The 16,331-nt window shown below is 41.0% G+C and overlaps 1 protein-coding gene across 4 annotated transcripts in view; it reads left to right on the forward strand.

Moving 5' to 3' along the window:
- Window positions 1–16,331, forward strand: part of atp11b (ATPase phospholipid transporting 11B) — a 121,701-nt gene that overhangs the window by 29,550 nt on the left and 75,820 nt on the right. For all 4 annotated transcript variants that reach the window (XR_009803744.1, XR_009803743.1, XM_061883858.1 and 1 more), the window contains exons 10-17: window positions 1,266–1,347; window positions 1,442–1,592; window positions 2,299–2,496; window positions 6,833–6,991; window positions 7,170–7,357; window positions 12,199–12,267; window positions 13,324–13,397; window positions 13,567–13,670. Coding sequence is in view for 2 of the 4 variants with exons in the window: in XM_061883858.1 (XP_061739842.1) it covers window positions 1,266–1,347; window positions 1,442–1,592; window positions 2,299–2,496; window positions 6,833–6,991; window positions 7,170–7,357; window positions 12,199–12,267; window positions 13,324–13,397; window positions 13,567–13,670 (1,025 nt within the window). In the remaining 2 variants the exon portion in view is untranslated. The remainder of the gene's footprint in view (window positions 1–1,265; window positions 1,348–1,441; window positions 1,593–2,298; window positions 2,497–6,832; window positions 6,992–7,169; window positions 7,358–12,198; window positions 12,268–13,323; window positions 13,398–13,566; window positions 13,671–16,331) is intronic.

The raw sequence follows: 16,331 nt of genomic DNA on the forward strand, positions 1-16,331 counted from the left end.
TTCTTTCTGCTGAAATCATATTTGCGGTTACTATTTTGATGTTAAAAAACCCTTACGGTGGGCCGATTTTAAAACCCTAACGCTCGTACTTGCCCTGATCTATAATCTTTCTTTATTGATTTTTTTCTGGATTTATTATTGAAATTCTGTTTCTCACGGTTAAACATACAAAAAAATTCTAGACTGGCTAAGTCTTTGTAGCATGCTGTACTTACTTTCCCAACTGCAACTTACAAGAGAAGTACGATGTTGTCTTATGGTAAAGCCTAGTAAATTGTAAATCTCATTATTTGTGTCTTTATTTCTTTAATGCTTAAATTATCAAATGTTCACTTGCTTATAAAATAGCATATTATCAGCCAAAAAATGCTATAAAATGTAATATCGGAAATTATCGTTATCTGTTTCAAAAAGTAAAATTTATGACTTTTTAAAAAGCCGCTGTACGGAGTGGTACACGGACGTAGGGAGAAGTACAGAGCAGTTGCGTCTCCCAGTCATACTTGCCAACCCTCCTGGGAGACTCCCGATTTCCAGTGCCCCTCCCGAAAACCTCCCAGGGCAACCATTCTCCCGGATTCCCCCCGATTTCCACCCAGACAACTATATTGGGGGCGTGCCTTAAAGTCACTGCTTTAGGGTGCCGGCCAAATCACATAATATCTACGGCTTTTCACACACAAAATACATGCAAGGCATACCTGGTCAACAGCCATGCAGGTCACAAACGACTTTAACACTGTTACAAATATGCGCCACACTGTGAACCCACACCAAACAAGAATGACCAACACATTTTCGGGAGAACATCCGCACCGTAACACAATATAAACACATCATAACAAATACCCAAAACCCCTTGCAGCACTAACTCTTCCAGGACGCTACCTTATGCACCCCCGCCCACCTCATCCTCCTCATGCCCTCTCTAGGAGAGCATGTCCCAAATTCCAAGCTGCTGTTTTGAGGCATGTTAAAAAAAATAATGCACTTTGTGACTTCAATAATAAATATGGCAGTGCCATGTTGGTATTTTTTCCATAAATTTAGTTAATTTATATTTGGAAAACCTTGATACATTGTTTAATGCATCCAGCGGGGGGGCATCACAACAAAATTAGGCACAATAATGTGTGCATTCCACATCCCATATTAAGAGTTGGACTATATCGGATATCGGCAAAAAAGGCATTATCTGACATCTCTACTTGCTAATGTCACATAGTTTCATATAATGCCGTCAGTTAGTTTTCTTTGGGTTTCAGGTGTTGCAGTTTATACAGGAATGGAGTCCAAAATGGCCCTCAACTATAAGTGCAAGTCTCAGAAACGCTCTGCAGTAGAGAAGTGAGCATTGACATTTTCAAAACCAACACAAGTAAATATGGCTATGTTTAACTTTATCCATTGTTCACTGCCCTATTCCCCCCTGCCATATCAGGTCAATGAATACTTTCCTCATCATCTATTTGGGCATCCTGCTGTTCGAGGCCATCCTCAGCACCATTCTGAAGTATGCCTGGCAGGCCGAGGACAAATGGGACGAGCCGTTCTACAACCAAAAGACGGAACAGGAGAAAAACAGCAGCCCGGTGAGTTGGCTATTTTTTTGTTTTTTTACAGGTGCAGGCAATCAGCTTCAAATATGAAATTGAAGTTTACTTTTATCGCACTTATAAACGGCTTGGTGGTTAGAGTGTCCGCCCTGAGATCGGTAGGTCGTGAGTTCAAACCTGAGTCATACCGAAGACTATAAAAAAAAAAATGGGAGCCATTGCCTCCCTGCTTGGCATTCAACTCATTAAAGGTTGGAATTGGGGGTTAAATCACCAAATATGATTCCCGGGCGTGGCCACAGCTGCTGCTCACTGCTCCCCTCACCTCCCGGCGGGTGAACAAGGGGATGGGTCAAATGCAGAGGACAAATTTCACCACGCCTAATGTGTGTGTGTGGCTATCATTGGTACTTTAACTTAACTTAATCACAAATGTTTCAAAGGGCTTTGGCGACATCCTCTTTTCAGATCCCACATTAATTATGTCATTAAATAATACTGCATGCTTAATTGTTTAATTGAACTCTCTAAAAATCTGTGTTTAATACTATTTATGGTTGGGATTCTAGCATTTGTATTCAATTGAATGATATATATATTTCTTTGCTAAAAGTCAGATGTGTACTTACTGTTAAACATTTTAGTCTCTTAACATACATAAGCTTTGGTTTGTATTTGTATACCCACTAACTCATTCATCCTCCATAATGAAATAAAAGTTGTCCTCGTTTACCTCCTGCAGATCTTGAAATTCATCTCTGACTTCTTGGCATTCCTGGTCCTCTACAATTTTATCATCCCCATCTCACTCTATGTTACTGTGGAGATGCAGAAGTTCCTGGGCTCCTTTTTCATAGGCTGGGATATGGACCTTTACCACGAGGAGAGTGACCAGAAAGCTCAAGTCAACACCTCAGACCTCAATGAGGAACTTGGCCAGGTATGAAACAGAGCAGAGGAAAACAGGGTAAAAACACTTGTAAAGAACATCATGTCATGGTTGTCTTGAGCTTCCAGTCATTTCTACAACTGTTATTTTTTTAGGAGCACATACTGGTTGCTCACAAAAAACATTCATGAAGTTTGCTTCTTTTATGAATTTATTATGGCTCTACTGAAAATGTGAGGGTCAAAAGTATACATACAGCAATGTTAATATTTGCTTAAATGTCTCTTGGCAAGTTTCAGATTAGATTAGATAGTACTTTATTTATTCCTTCAAGAAAGTTCCTTTGGGAAAATTAAAATTTTCAGCACAATCCCATTCAAGATCAGACAAACATTACAGGGAGACAGAACAGGATTGCTGACGGGTCTGCCGGCTTCCAGAGCCCCTTACAAAAAAAGGTGAGATACAGGTAAACAAGTGGGGGGGAATGGGAGAAAAAAAAATAGAAGATTAAAATAAAATAAATAAATAAAAATCGGTCTAAGCTTGGACCCTAGAGAAGGTCCAGACTGAGGCCAAGGGAAAAAAACAACAACTCATAGCCATAGTACACATCCCTCTTACATGTGTGTAGGAGGTAAACATCAAAGAAGACAAAGGACATGAAAGACATTAAAGCAGCGGATACAACCAGCCACTTCTACATACAGCTATGAATAAAAATTAAAAGAAACATATACACTGTGGTGGCCTCTGCAGTGTTCCACGCCATCGTCCGCTGGGGTGGAGGGAGCATGGCCAGAGACAGGAGCAGACCCAACAAAGCAATCAAGGGAGCCGACTCCACTCTCGGCCGCCAACCAACTCTCGACCAGTGTCCAGTCCGCATGGATGAGCGAGGATACGTCCAAGGAGACTGAGGTGTCCGACTCCTGCTCACCCAGCCAAGACACCGTCCCGGCGCTCAGTGCTAGCTCCGCAGCCCTGTCCCCTCATCCGCATCTCCTCCAGTCCCTCCAAACTGACTCTGGTGTGGCAGAGACACAGCAGCTGGTCTCCATGGCCAAAAGGCTCCCGGGAGTCAGATCCAGAAGTCCACAAAAAGCACCACAGAGGTCACGAAAGTGCCACCCCTTGTCACACAGTCCCAAAGGGTCCCGAACCAAAAGGCAAAAAAATATAATAACACCTGAAAACAAGAAGGGAAACACAAAAGGATGAAACAAGAGCACAGTGCTCCTGCTAACAGCAGCCACTACAGCAGCGCCATCTTGGGGGGAAAAAAAAAAAAAATTGCAATAAGGCGCTTTTGGTAGCCATCCACAAGCTTCTGTTTGAATTTTTGACCACTCCTCTTGAAAAATTTGGTGCAGATCAGCTAAATGTGTTTGTTTTCTGACATCAATCAATATATGTTTATTTATATAGCCCTGAATCACAAGTGTTTCAAAGGGCTGCACAAGCCACAACGACATACTCGGTTCAGATCCCACATAAGGGCAAGGAAAAACTCACAACCCAGTGGGATGTCAATGTGAAGTGAAGTGAATTATATTTATATAGCGCTTTTCTCTAGTGACTCAAAGCGCTTTACATAGTGAAACCCAATATCTAAGTTACATTTAAACCAGTGTGGGTGGCACTGGGAGCACGTGGGTAAAAGTGTCTTGCCCAAGGACACAATGGCAGTGACTAGGATGGCGGAAGCGGGAATCGAACCTGCAACCCTCAAGTTGCTGGCACGGCCACTGTACCAACCGAGCTATACTATGACTATGAGAAACCTTGGACCGCAGATGTGGGTGACACCCCCTTCACCCCTCTAGGAGAGACCGGACGCGATGGACGTCGAGTGGGTCTAGCATAATATTGTGAAAGTCCAGTCCATAGTGGATCTAACATAATAGTGACAGTCGAGTCCATAGTGGATCTAACATAATAGTGAGAGTCGAGTCCATAGTGGATCTAACATAATAGTGAGAGTCCAGTCCATAGTGGATCTAACATAATAGTGAGAGTCCAGTCCATAGTGGATCTAGCATAATAGTGAGAGTCCAGTCCATAGTGAATCTAACATAGTGTGAGAGTCCAGTCCATAGTGTATCTAACATAATAGTGTGAGAGTCCAGTCCAGAGTGGATCTAACATAGTGTGAGAGTCCAGTCCATAGTGGATCTAGCATAATAGTGAGAGTCCAGTCCATAGTGAATCTAACATAGTGTGAGAGTCCAGTCCATAGTGTATCTAACATAATAGTGTGAGAGTCCAGTCCAGAGTGGATCTAACATAATAGTGAGAGTCCAGTCCATAGTGGATCTAATATAATAGTGAGAGTCCAGTCCATAGTGGATCTAATATAATAGTGAGAGTCCAGTCCATAGTGGATCTAACATAATAGTGAGAGTCCAGTCCATAGTGGATCTAGCATAATAGTGAGAGTCCAGTCCATAGTGAATCTAACATAGTGTGAGAGTCCAGTCCATAGTGTATCTAACATAATAGTGTGAGAGTCCAGTCCAGAGTGGATCTAACATAATAGTGAGAGTCCAGTCCATAGTGGATCTAATATAATAGTGAGAGTCCAGTCCATAGTGGATCTAATATAATAGTGAGCGTCGAGTCCATAGTGGATCTAACATAATAGTGAGAGTCGAGTCCATAGTGGATCTAACATAATAGTGAGAGTCGAGTCCATAGTGGGGTCAGCAGTGCAGAGATATCCCCAACTGATGTCCAGGCGAGCGGTCCAACCTGGGTCTCGACTCTGGACAGCCAGTACTTCATCCATGGCCACCGGATAGGGGGGGCAGAGTAGAAAAGAAAAAAGAAACGGCAGATCAACTGGTCTAACAAGGGGGTCTATTTCAAGGCTAGAGCAGTGGTCGGGAACCTTTTTGGCTGAGAGAACCATGAAAGCCAAATATTTTAAAATGTACTTCAGTGAGAGCCATATATTTTTTCAACACTGAATACAACAAAATGCGTGCATTTTTAAGTGAGACCAACATATTTAGAGTATAATGAGTCTCTTATTCTTTTTAATAGCATTGTTATTCTGAAGTTAACCTATAATAAAGAAAATGCTTCTTACCATTGATACATCTTCTTGAACAGGTGCGGTAGAAACCGGATGGATGGATTAAAATGTGTGAAGTGAAGTGAATTGTATTTATATAGCGCTTTTCTTTAGAGACTCACCCAATATCTGAGAATGTTTTATATTTTGAACGTTATTTTTAACACTGTGATTAGTAATTATTCATTACTTATCGTGTTATCTGAGAGCCAGATGCAGTCATCTAAAGAGCCACATCTGGCTCTAGAGCCATAGGTTCCCTACCCCTGGGCTAGAGTATACAAATGAGTTTTAAGATGGGACTTAAATGAACTTGTTTCTTCAGCATTGTCCACACGTTTAAGTCAGGACTTTGGGAAGGCCATTCTAAAACCGTAATTCTAGCTTAATTTAGCCATTCCTTTACCACTTTTGATGTGTGTTTGGAGTCATTGTCCTGTTGGGACACCCAAACTCGCCCAAGACCCAACTTCCGGGCTGATGATTTTAGCTTGTCCTGAAGATTTTGGAGGTAATCCTCCTTTTTCATTGTCCCGTTTAAAGCACCGGTTCCACTGGCAGCAAAACAGGTACAGAGCATAATACTAACCACCACCATGTTTGAGGGTAGGTGTGGTGGTCCTGGGATTAAAGGCCGCAGCTTTTCTCCTCCAAACATATTGCTGGGTATTGTCGCCATCCATCCATCCATTTCCTACCGCTTATTCCCTTTTGGGGTCGCGGGTGGGCGCTGGCACCTATCTCAGCTACAATCGGGCGGAAGGCGGTGTACACCCTGGACAAGTCGCCAATTCATCACAGGGCCAACACAGATAGACAGACAACATTCACACTCACATTCACACACTAGGGCCAATTTCGTGTTGCCAATCAACCTATCCCCAGGTGCATGTCTTTGGAGGTGGGAGGAAGCCGGAGTACCCGGAGGGAACCCACGCATTCACGGGGAGAACATGCAAACTCCACACAGAAAGATCCCGAGCCTGGGATTGAACCCAGGTCTGCAGGACCTTCGTATTGTGAGGCAGACGCACTAACCTCTCTGCCACGACGACGCCAAACAGCTTTATTTTTGTTCCATCTGACCACAGAGCTTTCCTCCAGAAGGTCTTGTCTTTGTCCATGTGATGTCAGATGAAACAATAATTGACAAAAACTTCATGAATGTTTTTTGTGACCAACAAGTATGTGCTCCAATGTCTCTATCACAAAAAATAAGAGTTGTAGAAATGATTGGAAACTCAAGACAGCCATGACATGTTCTTTACAAGTGTCTGTAAACTTTTCACCACAAACTATTTTTTTTTACAGGTCGAGTATGTGTTTACCGACAAGACGGGTACACTAACCGAAAATGAAATGCAATTCCGGGAATGTTCCATCAATGGAAACAAATATCGGGAAGTTAATGGCAAACTGGTGCCAGAGGGACTGAGTGAAGATTCACCAGATGGCTCTACTCCTAACTTGGTAATGTGCATACTATCAGATGACTTATTTCCATTATGAGGCGCTTCAAAAATGTGTGTATTAGTCCAAAATTGTGAATATGACTGTACAAATCTCAATATGTCTGCTGATATATATATACATACAGTATATATATATATATAACTTGTTGTTTTTCCCACTCGTCCTCTGCATTCAGGTTGGAGAGGAATTGTTATTCCTCAAAGCGGTTTCACTGTGTCACACAGTTCAGATCAGCTACGACCAGCCAGACTGCCTGTCTGGGACAGGAGACCCGTTCTCCCATGTTAATGGCTTTTCGTCTAACGAAATGGAATACTATGCTTCTTCACCCGATGAAAAAGCATTAGTTGAGGCAATGAAAAGGTAAGGTTTGAATTGGAGTGATTTGAAAAGACAATTTAAGTTTGTAATTATCGGGGCAAAGCGTGCACTTATGTCCATTTTTTTTTAAATAAATAAAAAACAGACACTTTTTCAGGTTCAAACACTGATGACATCTATTAAACACGACAAGAAGCAAATTATTAAACAGAGACAGGATTCAATTTGGCTCAATTTGAGGAGAAACGTCTGGACTGTACCCTTGTAGGGGTGGTATAGCTCTGTTGGTAGAGTGGCCGTGCCAGCAACTTAAGGGTTGCAGGTTCGATCCCCGCTTCCACCATCCTAGTCACTGCCGTTGTGTCCTTGGGCAAGACACTTTACCCACCTGCTCCCAGTGCCACCCACACTGGTTTTAATGTAACTTAGATATTGGGTTTCACTATGTAAAGCGCTTTGAGTCACTAGAGAAAAAGCGCTATACACACACTTGTACAGTTCCACCACGCTCTGGCGAAAGATTGTACGCCTCCTCTGTTATTTGGACTTTTCCTGATTAGAATAGAATAGAGTTTTATTGTCATTATTGCAATGAACAGGTTCAAAGAACAACGAAATTGGAGCAGCTCCTCCTAAGGTGCATATACAATATGGTAGTATAAATAGTAAAAAAAAAATTTAAAAAAAAGATAGAGATTACATGGCAACAGTTGTTTCGGAAACAGCCATCGCCTTTGGTTACAGAACAGTTAAAAAAAAAAAGGTCGTAAAAGACTTCACAGAAAAGGCCGTAAAACAGTTCACAGAAAAGGTCGCCATGAGGGGAGTCAGGCCCTACTTCCTCTCTGTTTTGTAGTTCTTGGGTCAAGTCAATATCTTTCTGTTGATTACAATACATGAAAGAAACAGAACACCTTCATGTTGCTTCCCATCCTACACAGTGGAGTTTTACAAACCTTTTGATTGGTAGCATTACAGACCTTGTGTCCTCTCGCCGGGAACTCAATGTAACACAAAGTTTTGTGATAACTTAGATACAATTATTCTAACACACTTCTATTTTAAGGTGAATTTATGTTCAAGCTTTAAACTGGTAGCTTTTTAAGCAACTGTTTGGATTTGAAATTATGACCAATGTGCACGGACTATAGCTGGAAAATTAGGAAGGCTGCAAGTTTTAGACCAGGTTTTTTTGCCGGTGACCGAAGGGCCAAATCCGGCCTGGGAATAACACCGGACCAGCCTTCAAGTTCTGTTCAAAACTTGGACAACAAACATTTTTGCAGCAAATTCACAAAACACGAGAGTGCTCCTGTTGTGTAGAGGAATTTGGACCCTTGTAAATACATTTGCATATCCTTGCATTGATATTTTAAAAATGGCTAGCAAACATAGAACACTGGGTACTACACTGGGTTTTTCATAACTGAGGCGGTCTTCAAAGCCCTTCAAGTCCTCTTCTTTTTGGCAGTCACTCATTTTTTTCTTAATGTGATTTTTATAACTAAGGAATGGCAGTAGTTTAACTTCAGATGCAGTCTGTAATCATTTGTCCAACTTTGTTAATTATACTACTTGTGTTACTAAAGGTTTCAGTTAAGGTCTTCTCTTCCTCATCATCTTGGTCTATTCAACTGGTGCCCTGCTAGTTCAGTTAGTTACTGATTCTTTAAAAACACCACGGTCCGGTCATAGAGATGATCTTTGTCTAGCATTTTTTGTAGAATGTCCTTAACAACACCAGAGCAATTATGTACCTTTTGACAAATTCAAATGTCTACTGAGAGTGATACTGGTTCTTTGGGAAATACAAAGTCCAACTTAGAGCAATCGGATTTGATAAAACCTCATCGAGCTGGATGCAATCTTACTTGGAGGGGAGGAAACAGGTGGTAGTGGTGAACGGCACCGCATCCCCCTCACCCCCCTCTCAGTAAGCTGTGGGGTCCCCCAAGATAGTATATTAGGACCTTTACTGTTCCTAATATACGTAAACCACATTTCATCAGCATGCGACTGTGAATTGTTCCTGTTTGCGGATGACTCGGCCCGGACAAGTCACAGGTGGAACAAAATCCTCAGTGCCGAGCTCTGTAGAATTTGCGCCTGGCTCGCCGACATCAAGCTATTCATACACTTGGGTAAAACGGAATCCATCCTATTTGGGTCCCACTTCAATCTCAAGAAAGTCAGTGACTTCACCATTAAAGTGGGTAACATTGTTTTCACTAAGAAAGATGAGGTCACCTACCTAGGTTCCATTCTAGAGGCTAATCCTTCCTGTGATAAAATGGAAATTAAGGTCATCCAAAAGGTCAACCACCGAACGAGATTTCTCTACAGAATTTCATCTCTGGTCAACAAAAGCACCTTGAAGATTCTAGCAGGAACTCTCATTCAACCCTTTTTCGATTACGCATGCACCTCCAAAACCCTCAAATCAAGACTCCAAACATCCCAGAACAAGCTAGTCAGGTTACTTCTAGACCTCCACCCCAGATCACACCTCATTCCTACCCACTTCTCCAAAGTGGACTGGCTCAGGGTGGAGCACTAGGCCTAGTCTATAAAATTGGCTACACCTCCCTGATACCGAAGTACATGTCAAACTACTTCCAGAACGTAAATGACCGCCATAACCACAACACCAGGGGGAGCTCCACAAACCACGTCAAACCCAGATTCCCATCTAACAAAGGTCTTAAAGGCCTACTGAAATGAGATGTTCTTATTTAAACGGGGATAGCAGGTCCACTCTATGTGTCATACTTGATCATTTCACGATATTGCATATTTTTGCTGAGAGGATTTAGTAGAGAACATCGACGATAAAGTTCGCAACTTTTGGTCGCTAATAAAAAAGCCTTGCCTTTACCGGAAGTAGCAGACGATGACGTCACCGGTGTGAGGGCTCCTCACATTCTCACATTGTTTATAATGTGAGCCTCCAGCAGCAAGGGCTATTCGGACCGAGAAAGCGACAATTTCCCCATTAATTTGAGCGAGGATGAAAAATTTGTGGATGAGGAAATTTAAAGTGAAGGCCTAGAACGGCGTGGCGCAGTGGGAGAGTGGCCGTGCGCAACCCGAGCGTCCCTGGTTCAATTCCCACCTAGTACCAACCTCGCCACGTCCGTTGTGTCCTGAGCAAGACACTTCACCCTTGCTCCTGATGAGTGCTGGTTGGCGCCTTGCATGGCAGCTCCCTCCATCAGTGTGTGAATGTGTGTGTGAATGGGTAAATGTGGAAGTAGTGTCAAAGCGCTTTGAGTACCTTGAAGGTAGAAAAGCGCTATACAAGTACAACCCATTTATCATTTATCATTTAGAAAAAAAAAGTTAAAAAAAAAGTGAGAGCGATTCAGATGTTTTTAGACACATTTACGAGGATAATTCTGGGAAATCCTTTATCTGTCTATTGTGCTGCTAGTGTTATAGTGAGTTAAATAGTACCTTAAAGTCGGAAGGGTGTGGCCACGGGTGTTTTGACGCCAGAGTCTCTGAGAAAAGTCACGGCAGCAGGAGGACACTGGCTAAGAGGCGACTTATTTCCACAATTTTCCCACCCAAAACTGCCGGTTGACATGTAGTCGGGATCCATGTTCGCTTGACCGCTCTGATCCATAGTAAAGCTTCACCTCCAGGAATTTTACACAAGGAAACACCGTGTGGCTAAAGGCTAAAAGCTTCCCACCTACATCTTTCTACTTTGACTTCTCCATTATTAATTGAACAAATTGCAAAAGATTCAGCAACACAGATGTCCAAAATACCGTGTAATTGCGCGATGAAAAGAGACGACTTTTAGCCTTAAGTGGTGCTGAGCTAACATGTCCCCTCCAACCAATAACGTCCCATCATGGCGTCATCATTCCGCGACGTTTTCAACAGGAAACTCCGCGGGAAATTTAAAATTGTAATTTAGTAAACTAAAGCGGCCGTATTGGCATGTGTTGCAATGTTAATATTTCATCATTGATATATAAACTATCAGACTGCGTGGTGGCTAGTAGTGGCTTTCAGTAGGCCTTTAATTCATTATCCTTCTATGCCACATCATTACAACAGGTGTAAAAGAAAGTGCATCTCTATCCTCCTTCAAAACCACACTAAAACACCTCCAGGCAACTACAACCCTAGACTAACACCCTCCCCCATCCACATCCCACCTTCCCGGATGTGTGATGACTGTATTATGCTGATTCTTTATATTTGTACCATGAATTGATTAACGTGGACCCCGACTTAAACAAGTTGAAAAACTTATTGGGGTGTTACCATTTAGTGGTCAAATATACGGAATATGTACTGTACTGTGCAATCTACTAATAAAAGTCTCAACCAATCAAAAAAAACACTACTAGTAAGAGGAGAAGTCTGGTCAATTGGTTCTTAGTATTCTGGAACTGTGGCCTCTCAAAATAATTTTGTTAAATGCCCCTATTCAGTATTGAGTCGGCACATTTTTTTTTAAATAATGATTTTTACACTGTATCATAATATTCAATAAAAATATTGCTTTTGGAATTACTGTACGATAAATATAGTGTTGTAATTGCCTCCAAAGATTGCACCTACTTTATTAAGTTATCTGACCATCTGCTGCAAATGCGAAATGAATGAATTGATGATTCAGGGCAGAGGCAGCAATACCTCTTCTGCGATTGTCAAAATAAAAATCAATCATGTTGTTTGTTTGTCTTTAAAACCATAAACAGTGTGATTAGCAGTAGGATTTATTAGCAGCTCCAGAGGCACAAACACATTTGAGATTTATGGATCCGTCAGCATGTTATTCAAACACGACTGTGTGAGTGTTTGATTCCACTGTAACGACTCTCTAAATTCTAACTGTTGATGTTGTCTGTTTTTCGTGTCCTCAGAATTGGAGTGGCCTTTACTGGTGTGAGTGGTGAGACAATGGAAATCAAAACATTTGGCAAACCAGAAAAGTACGTCTTCTCACTTTGCATTATGCATCTTTTTTTTGTCCCAAAATGTTGTGGAATTATTCATGAATAACAGAGATGTCTGATAATATCGACCCATAAATGCTTTAAAATGTAATATCGGAAATTATCAGTATCTGGTTCATAAAGTAAAATGTATGACTTTTTAAAACGTGGTACACGGACGTAGGGAGAAGTACAGAGCGCCAATAAACCTTAAAAGCACTGCCTTTTCGTGCCGGCCCAATCACATAATATCTACGGCTTTCCACGCACACAAGTGAATGCATCCATACTAGGTCAACAGCCATACAGGTCACACTGAGGGTGGCCGTATAAGCAACTTTAACACTGTTACAAATATGCGCCACACTGTGAACCCACACCAAACAAGAATGACAAACACATTTCGGGAGAACATCCGCACCCTAACACAACAAATACCTCGAAGTCCTTGCAGCACTAACTCTTCCGGGAGGCTACAATATACAACCCCTGCTAACCCACCAGCCCCGCCCACCTCAACCTCCTCATGCTCTCTCAGGGAGAGCATGTCCCAAGTTCCAAGCTGCTGTTTTGAGGCATGTTAAAAAAAAGAATGCACTTTGTGACTTCAATAATAAATATGGCAGTACCATGTTGGCATTTTTTTTTTACCATAAATTGAGTTGATTTATTTTGGAAAACCTTGTTACATCACAACAAAATCAGGCGTAATTATGTGTTAATTCCACGACTGTATATATCGGTATTGGTTGATATCGAAATCGGTGATTAAGAGTCGGACAATATCGGATAACGGCAAAAAAGCCATTATCGGACATCTTTAATGAATAATAATGGGTTTAATTTCCTGTGGAATATTAGTTAAAGTGGTCATTTCTGTCATTCTATATTTGAGTAGATCAAAATCTGCCCTTTTTGCAACAATGAATGAGCTGTAGTCATGTAAACACACCTGACAGCTGTATTAGCTGCACTGAACACTAGTTAACTACCCAAAACATGTTCAGAAATGTCATCAGGTGAAATTGAGTCATCTTTTTCTTGCACTCACAGGTACAAACTGCTCCATGTGTTGGAGTTTGATGCAGATCGCAGGAGAATGAGTGTCATTCTGCAGAGCCCTTCTGGTATCATTACTTTTTACATTGTTTAAATGATTATCATACACAATAGTTTGTTGCCTTTTTGAAGAAAATGTTGAAAGCTGATGATATTGTAATTATAATAGTGTCAGTTTTTGTGGTAACATCATTATATTTGTTCAAAATGTAGTATTGATTTGGTTTCAATCTCAAGGTGGCCAAGTGCTGTTTACTAAGGGAGCAGAGTCCTCCATTTTTCCTTTCACCACCAGTGGGGAAATAGAAAAGACAAGACTTCATGTCGATGAGTTTGCCTTGGTAAGTAACGTGTTGTGTTGTAACTTTTTTTTTTTTTGTCCTGTCAAGCTTCTCAGGCAAATCATATAGTTGATGTACAAACCCCGTTTCCACATGAGTTGGGAAAATTGTGTTAGATGTAAATATAAACAGAATACAATGATTTGCAAATCATTTTCAACCCATATTCAGTTGAATACGCTACAAAGACAACAAAATTGATGTTCAAACTGCTAAAAAAATTTTTTTTGCAAATCATTAACTTTAGAATTTGATGCAAGCAACACGTGACAAAGAATTTGGGAAAGGTGGCAATAAATACTGATAAAGTTGAGGAATGCTCATCAAACACTTATTTGGAACATCCCACAGGTGTGCAGGCTAATTGGGAACAGGTGGGTGCCATGATTGAGTATAAAACAGCTTCCCAAAAAATGCTCAGTCTTTCACAAGAAAGGATGGGGCGAGGTACACCCCTTTGTCCACAACTGCGTGAGCAAATAGTCAAACAGTTTAAGAACGACCTTTCTCAAAGTACAACTGCAAGAAATTTAGGGATTTCAACATCCTCTGTTCATAATATCATCAAAAAGTTCAGAGAATCTGGAGAAATTGCTCCACATAAGCGGCATGGCCGGAAACCAACATTGAATGACCGTGACCTTTGATCCCTCAGACTCCACTGTATCAAAATCAGACATCAATATCTAAAGGATATCACCACATGGGCTCAGGAACACTTCAGAAAACCACTGTCACTAAATACAGTTTGTCGCTACATCTGTAAGTGCAAATTAATGCTCTACTATGCAAAGCCAAAGCCATTTATCAACAACATCCAGAAACGGCGCTGGGTTCTCTGGGCCCGAGATCATCTAAGATGGACTGATACAAAGTGGAAAAGTGTTCTGTTGTCTGACGAGTCCACATTTCAAATTGTTTTGGGAAATATTCGACATCATGTCATCTGAACCAAAGGGGAAGCGAACGATCCAGACTGTTATTGACACAAAGTTCAAAAGCCAGCATCTGTGATGGTATGGGGGTGCATTAGTGTCCAAAGCATGGGTAACTTACACATCTGTGAAGGCACCATTAATGCTGAAATGTACATACAGGTTTTGGAACAACATATGCTGCCATCTAAGTGCCGTCTAGTTCATGGACGCCCCTGCTTATTTCAGCTAGACAATGCCAAGCCACATTCAGCACGTGTTACAACAGCGTGGCTTCGTAAAAAAAGAGTGCGGGTACCTTCCTGGCCCGCCTGCAGTCCAGACCTGTCTCCCATCCAAAATTTGTGGTGCATTATGAAGTGTAAAATACGACAGCGGAGACCCCGGACTGTTGAAGGACTGAAGCTCTGCATAAAACAAGAATGGGAAAGAATTCCACTTTCAAAGCTTCAACAATTAGTTTCCTCAGTTCCTAAACGTTTATTGAGTGTTGTTAAAAGAAAAGGTGATGTAACACAGTGGTGAACATGCCCTTTCCCAACTACTTTGGCACATGTTGCAGCCATGAAATTCTAAGTGAATTATTATTTGCAAAAAAAATAACATTTGTGATTTTGAACATCAAATATCTTGTCTTTGTAGTGCATTCAGTTGATTATGGGTTGAAAATGATTTGCAAATAATTGTATTCCGTTTATATTTACATCTAACACAATTTCCCAACTCAAACGGGGTTTGTAGATACCCATATCGGCTGTTCTGATGTACTTTACAAAAGAGAAGTGTGGGATACTTCTCTTGTTGCCTTATTTGTATTTGACTTCATTAAATGTATTTATATTAACATTTGGTGCAGCCGGGCCGGAGCAGGAGTGAATAGAAAGAGGAAAAAGAAAGACAGAGGGGGAAATTGTGGGGGCAAGAGGTGGATAAGACAGGGAGACAAAAACAACAAACACAACAATAACAACAACATAGCAACAGCAAATACAATAAGTACAAATATGATGGTAATAGTGATACCAAAGAAGCAGTTAGCGAGATAAATAATGGCAATGAGCATTATTACACTACAGAAATACAAATACCAATAGAAATAGCGCTATTGATAACGAACAATACCAATAATTTACCTCTATTATCAACAATACAATTGTTTAAATGCAACAATACATATATAAGTAACATTAACTACAGATACAGAAGAATGCAGAAAAATGGAGGGGAAGAAAGAGAAGCAACCTATATTAACCTTGTAGTTTGTTATAGTGAAAATAAGTTAAGCTTTGTCCGTGTGCCATGTGTTGTATTGTAACTAGCAACATAAAAATGATTGTGTGAGTATTTTTGTTATTTTACATGTATGCATAGCTTGAGCCCTCCAAGGAACACTACTTAATAATCATTTTCAGACATAGTTCTTAATCAATCGAGTGATTATATCATCCATGAAGAAGTCCGTCTGAACACGTTTTTCTGTGAAGTAATGCTTGGATCAATTAATCAATCTAGAGTTTGACCCCTTAGCTTTGGGAAAGTCCATTTATGTCACAGCATGACCAGAGTAAAAAGGTCCAGTAACCCCTCAGCATTCCAAGATTGTTTGGGCCAAAATGCATAAGAAAATTATATCCAAAGTAAATGTATAGCTCTGATGGAACCATTTAAAGCAGGGGTCTCAGACATGCGGGCCAATTGCAGCCTGTGAGACGTTATTTTGCGGCCT

Source organism: Nerophis ophidion, linkage group LG22 (assembly GCF_033978795.1).
Source record: "Nerophis ophidion isolate RoL-2023_Sa linkage group LG22, RoL_Noph_v1.0, whole genome shotgun sequence".
Lineage (NCBI taxonomy): Eukaryota > Metazoa > Chordata > Actinopteri > Syngnathiformes > Syngnathidae > Nerophis > Nerophis ophidion.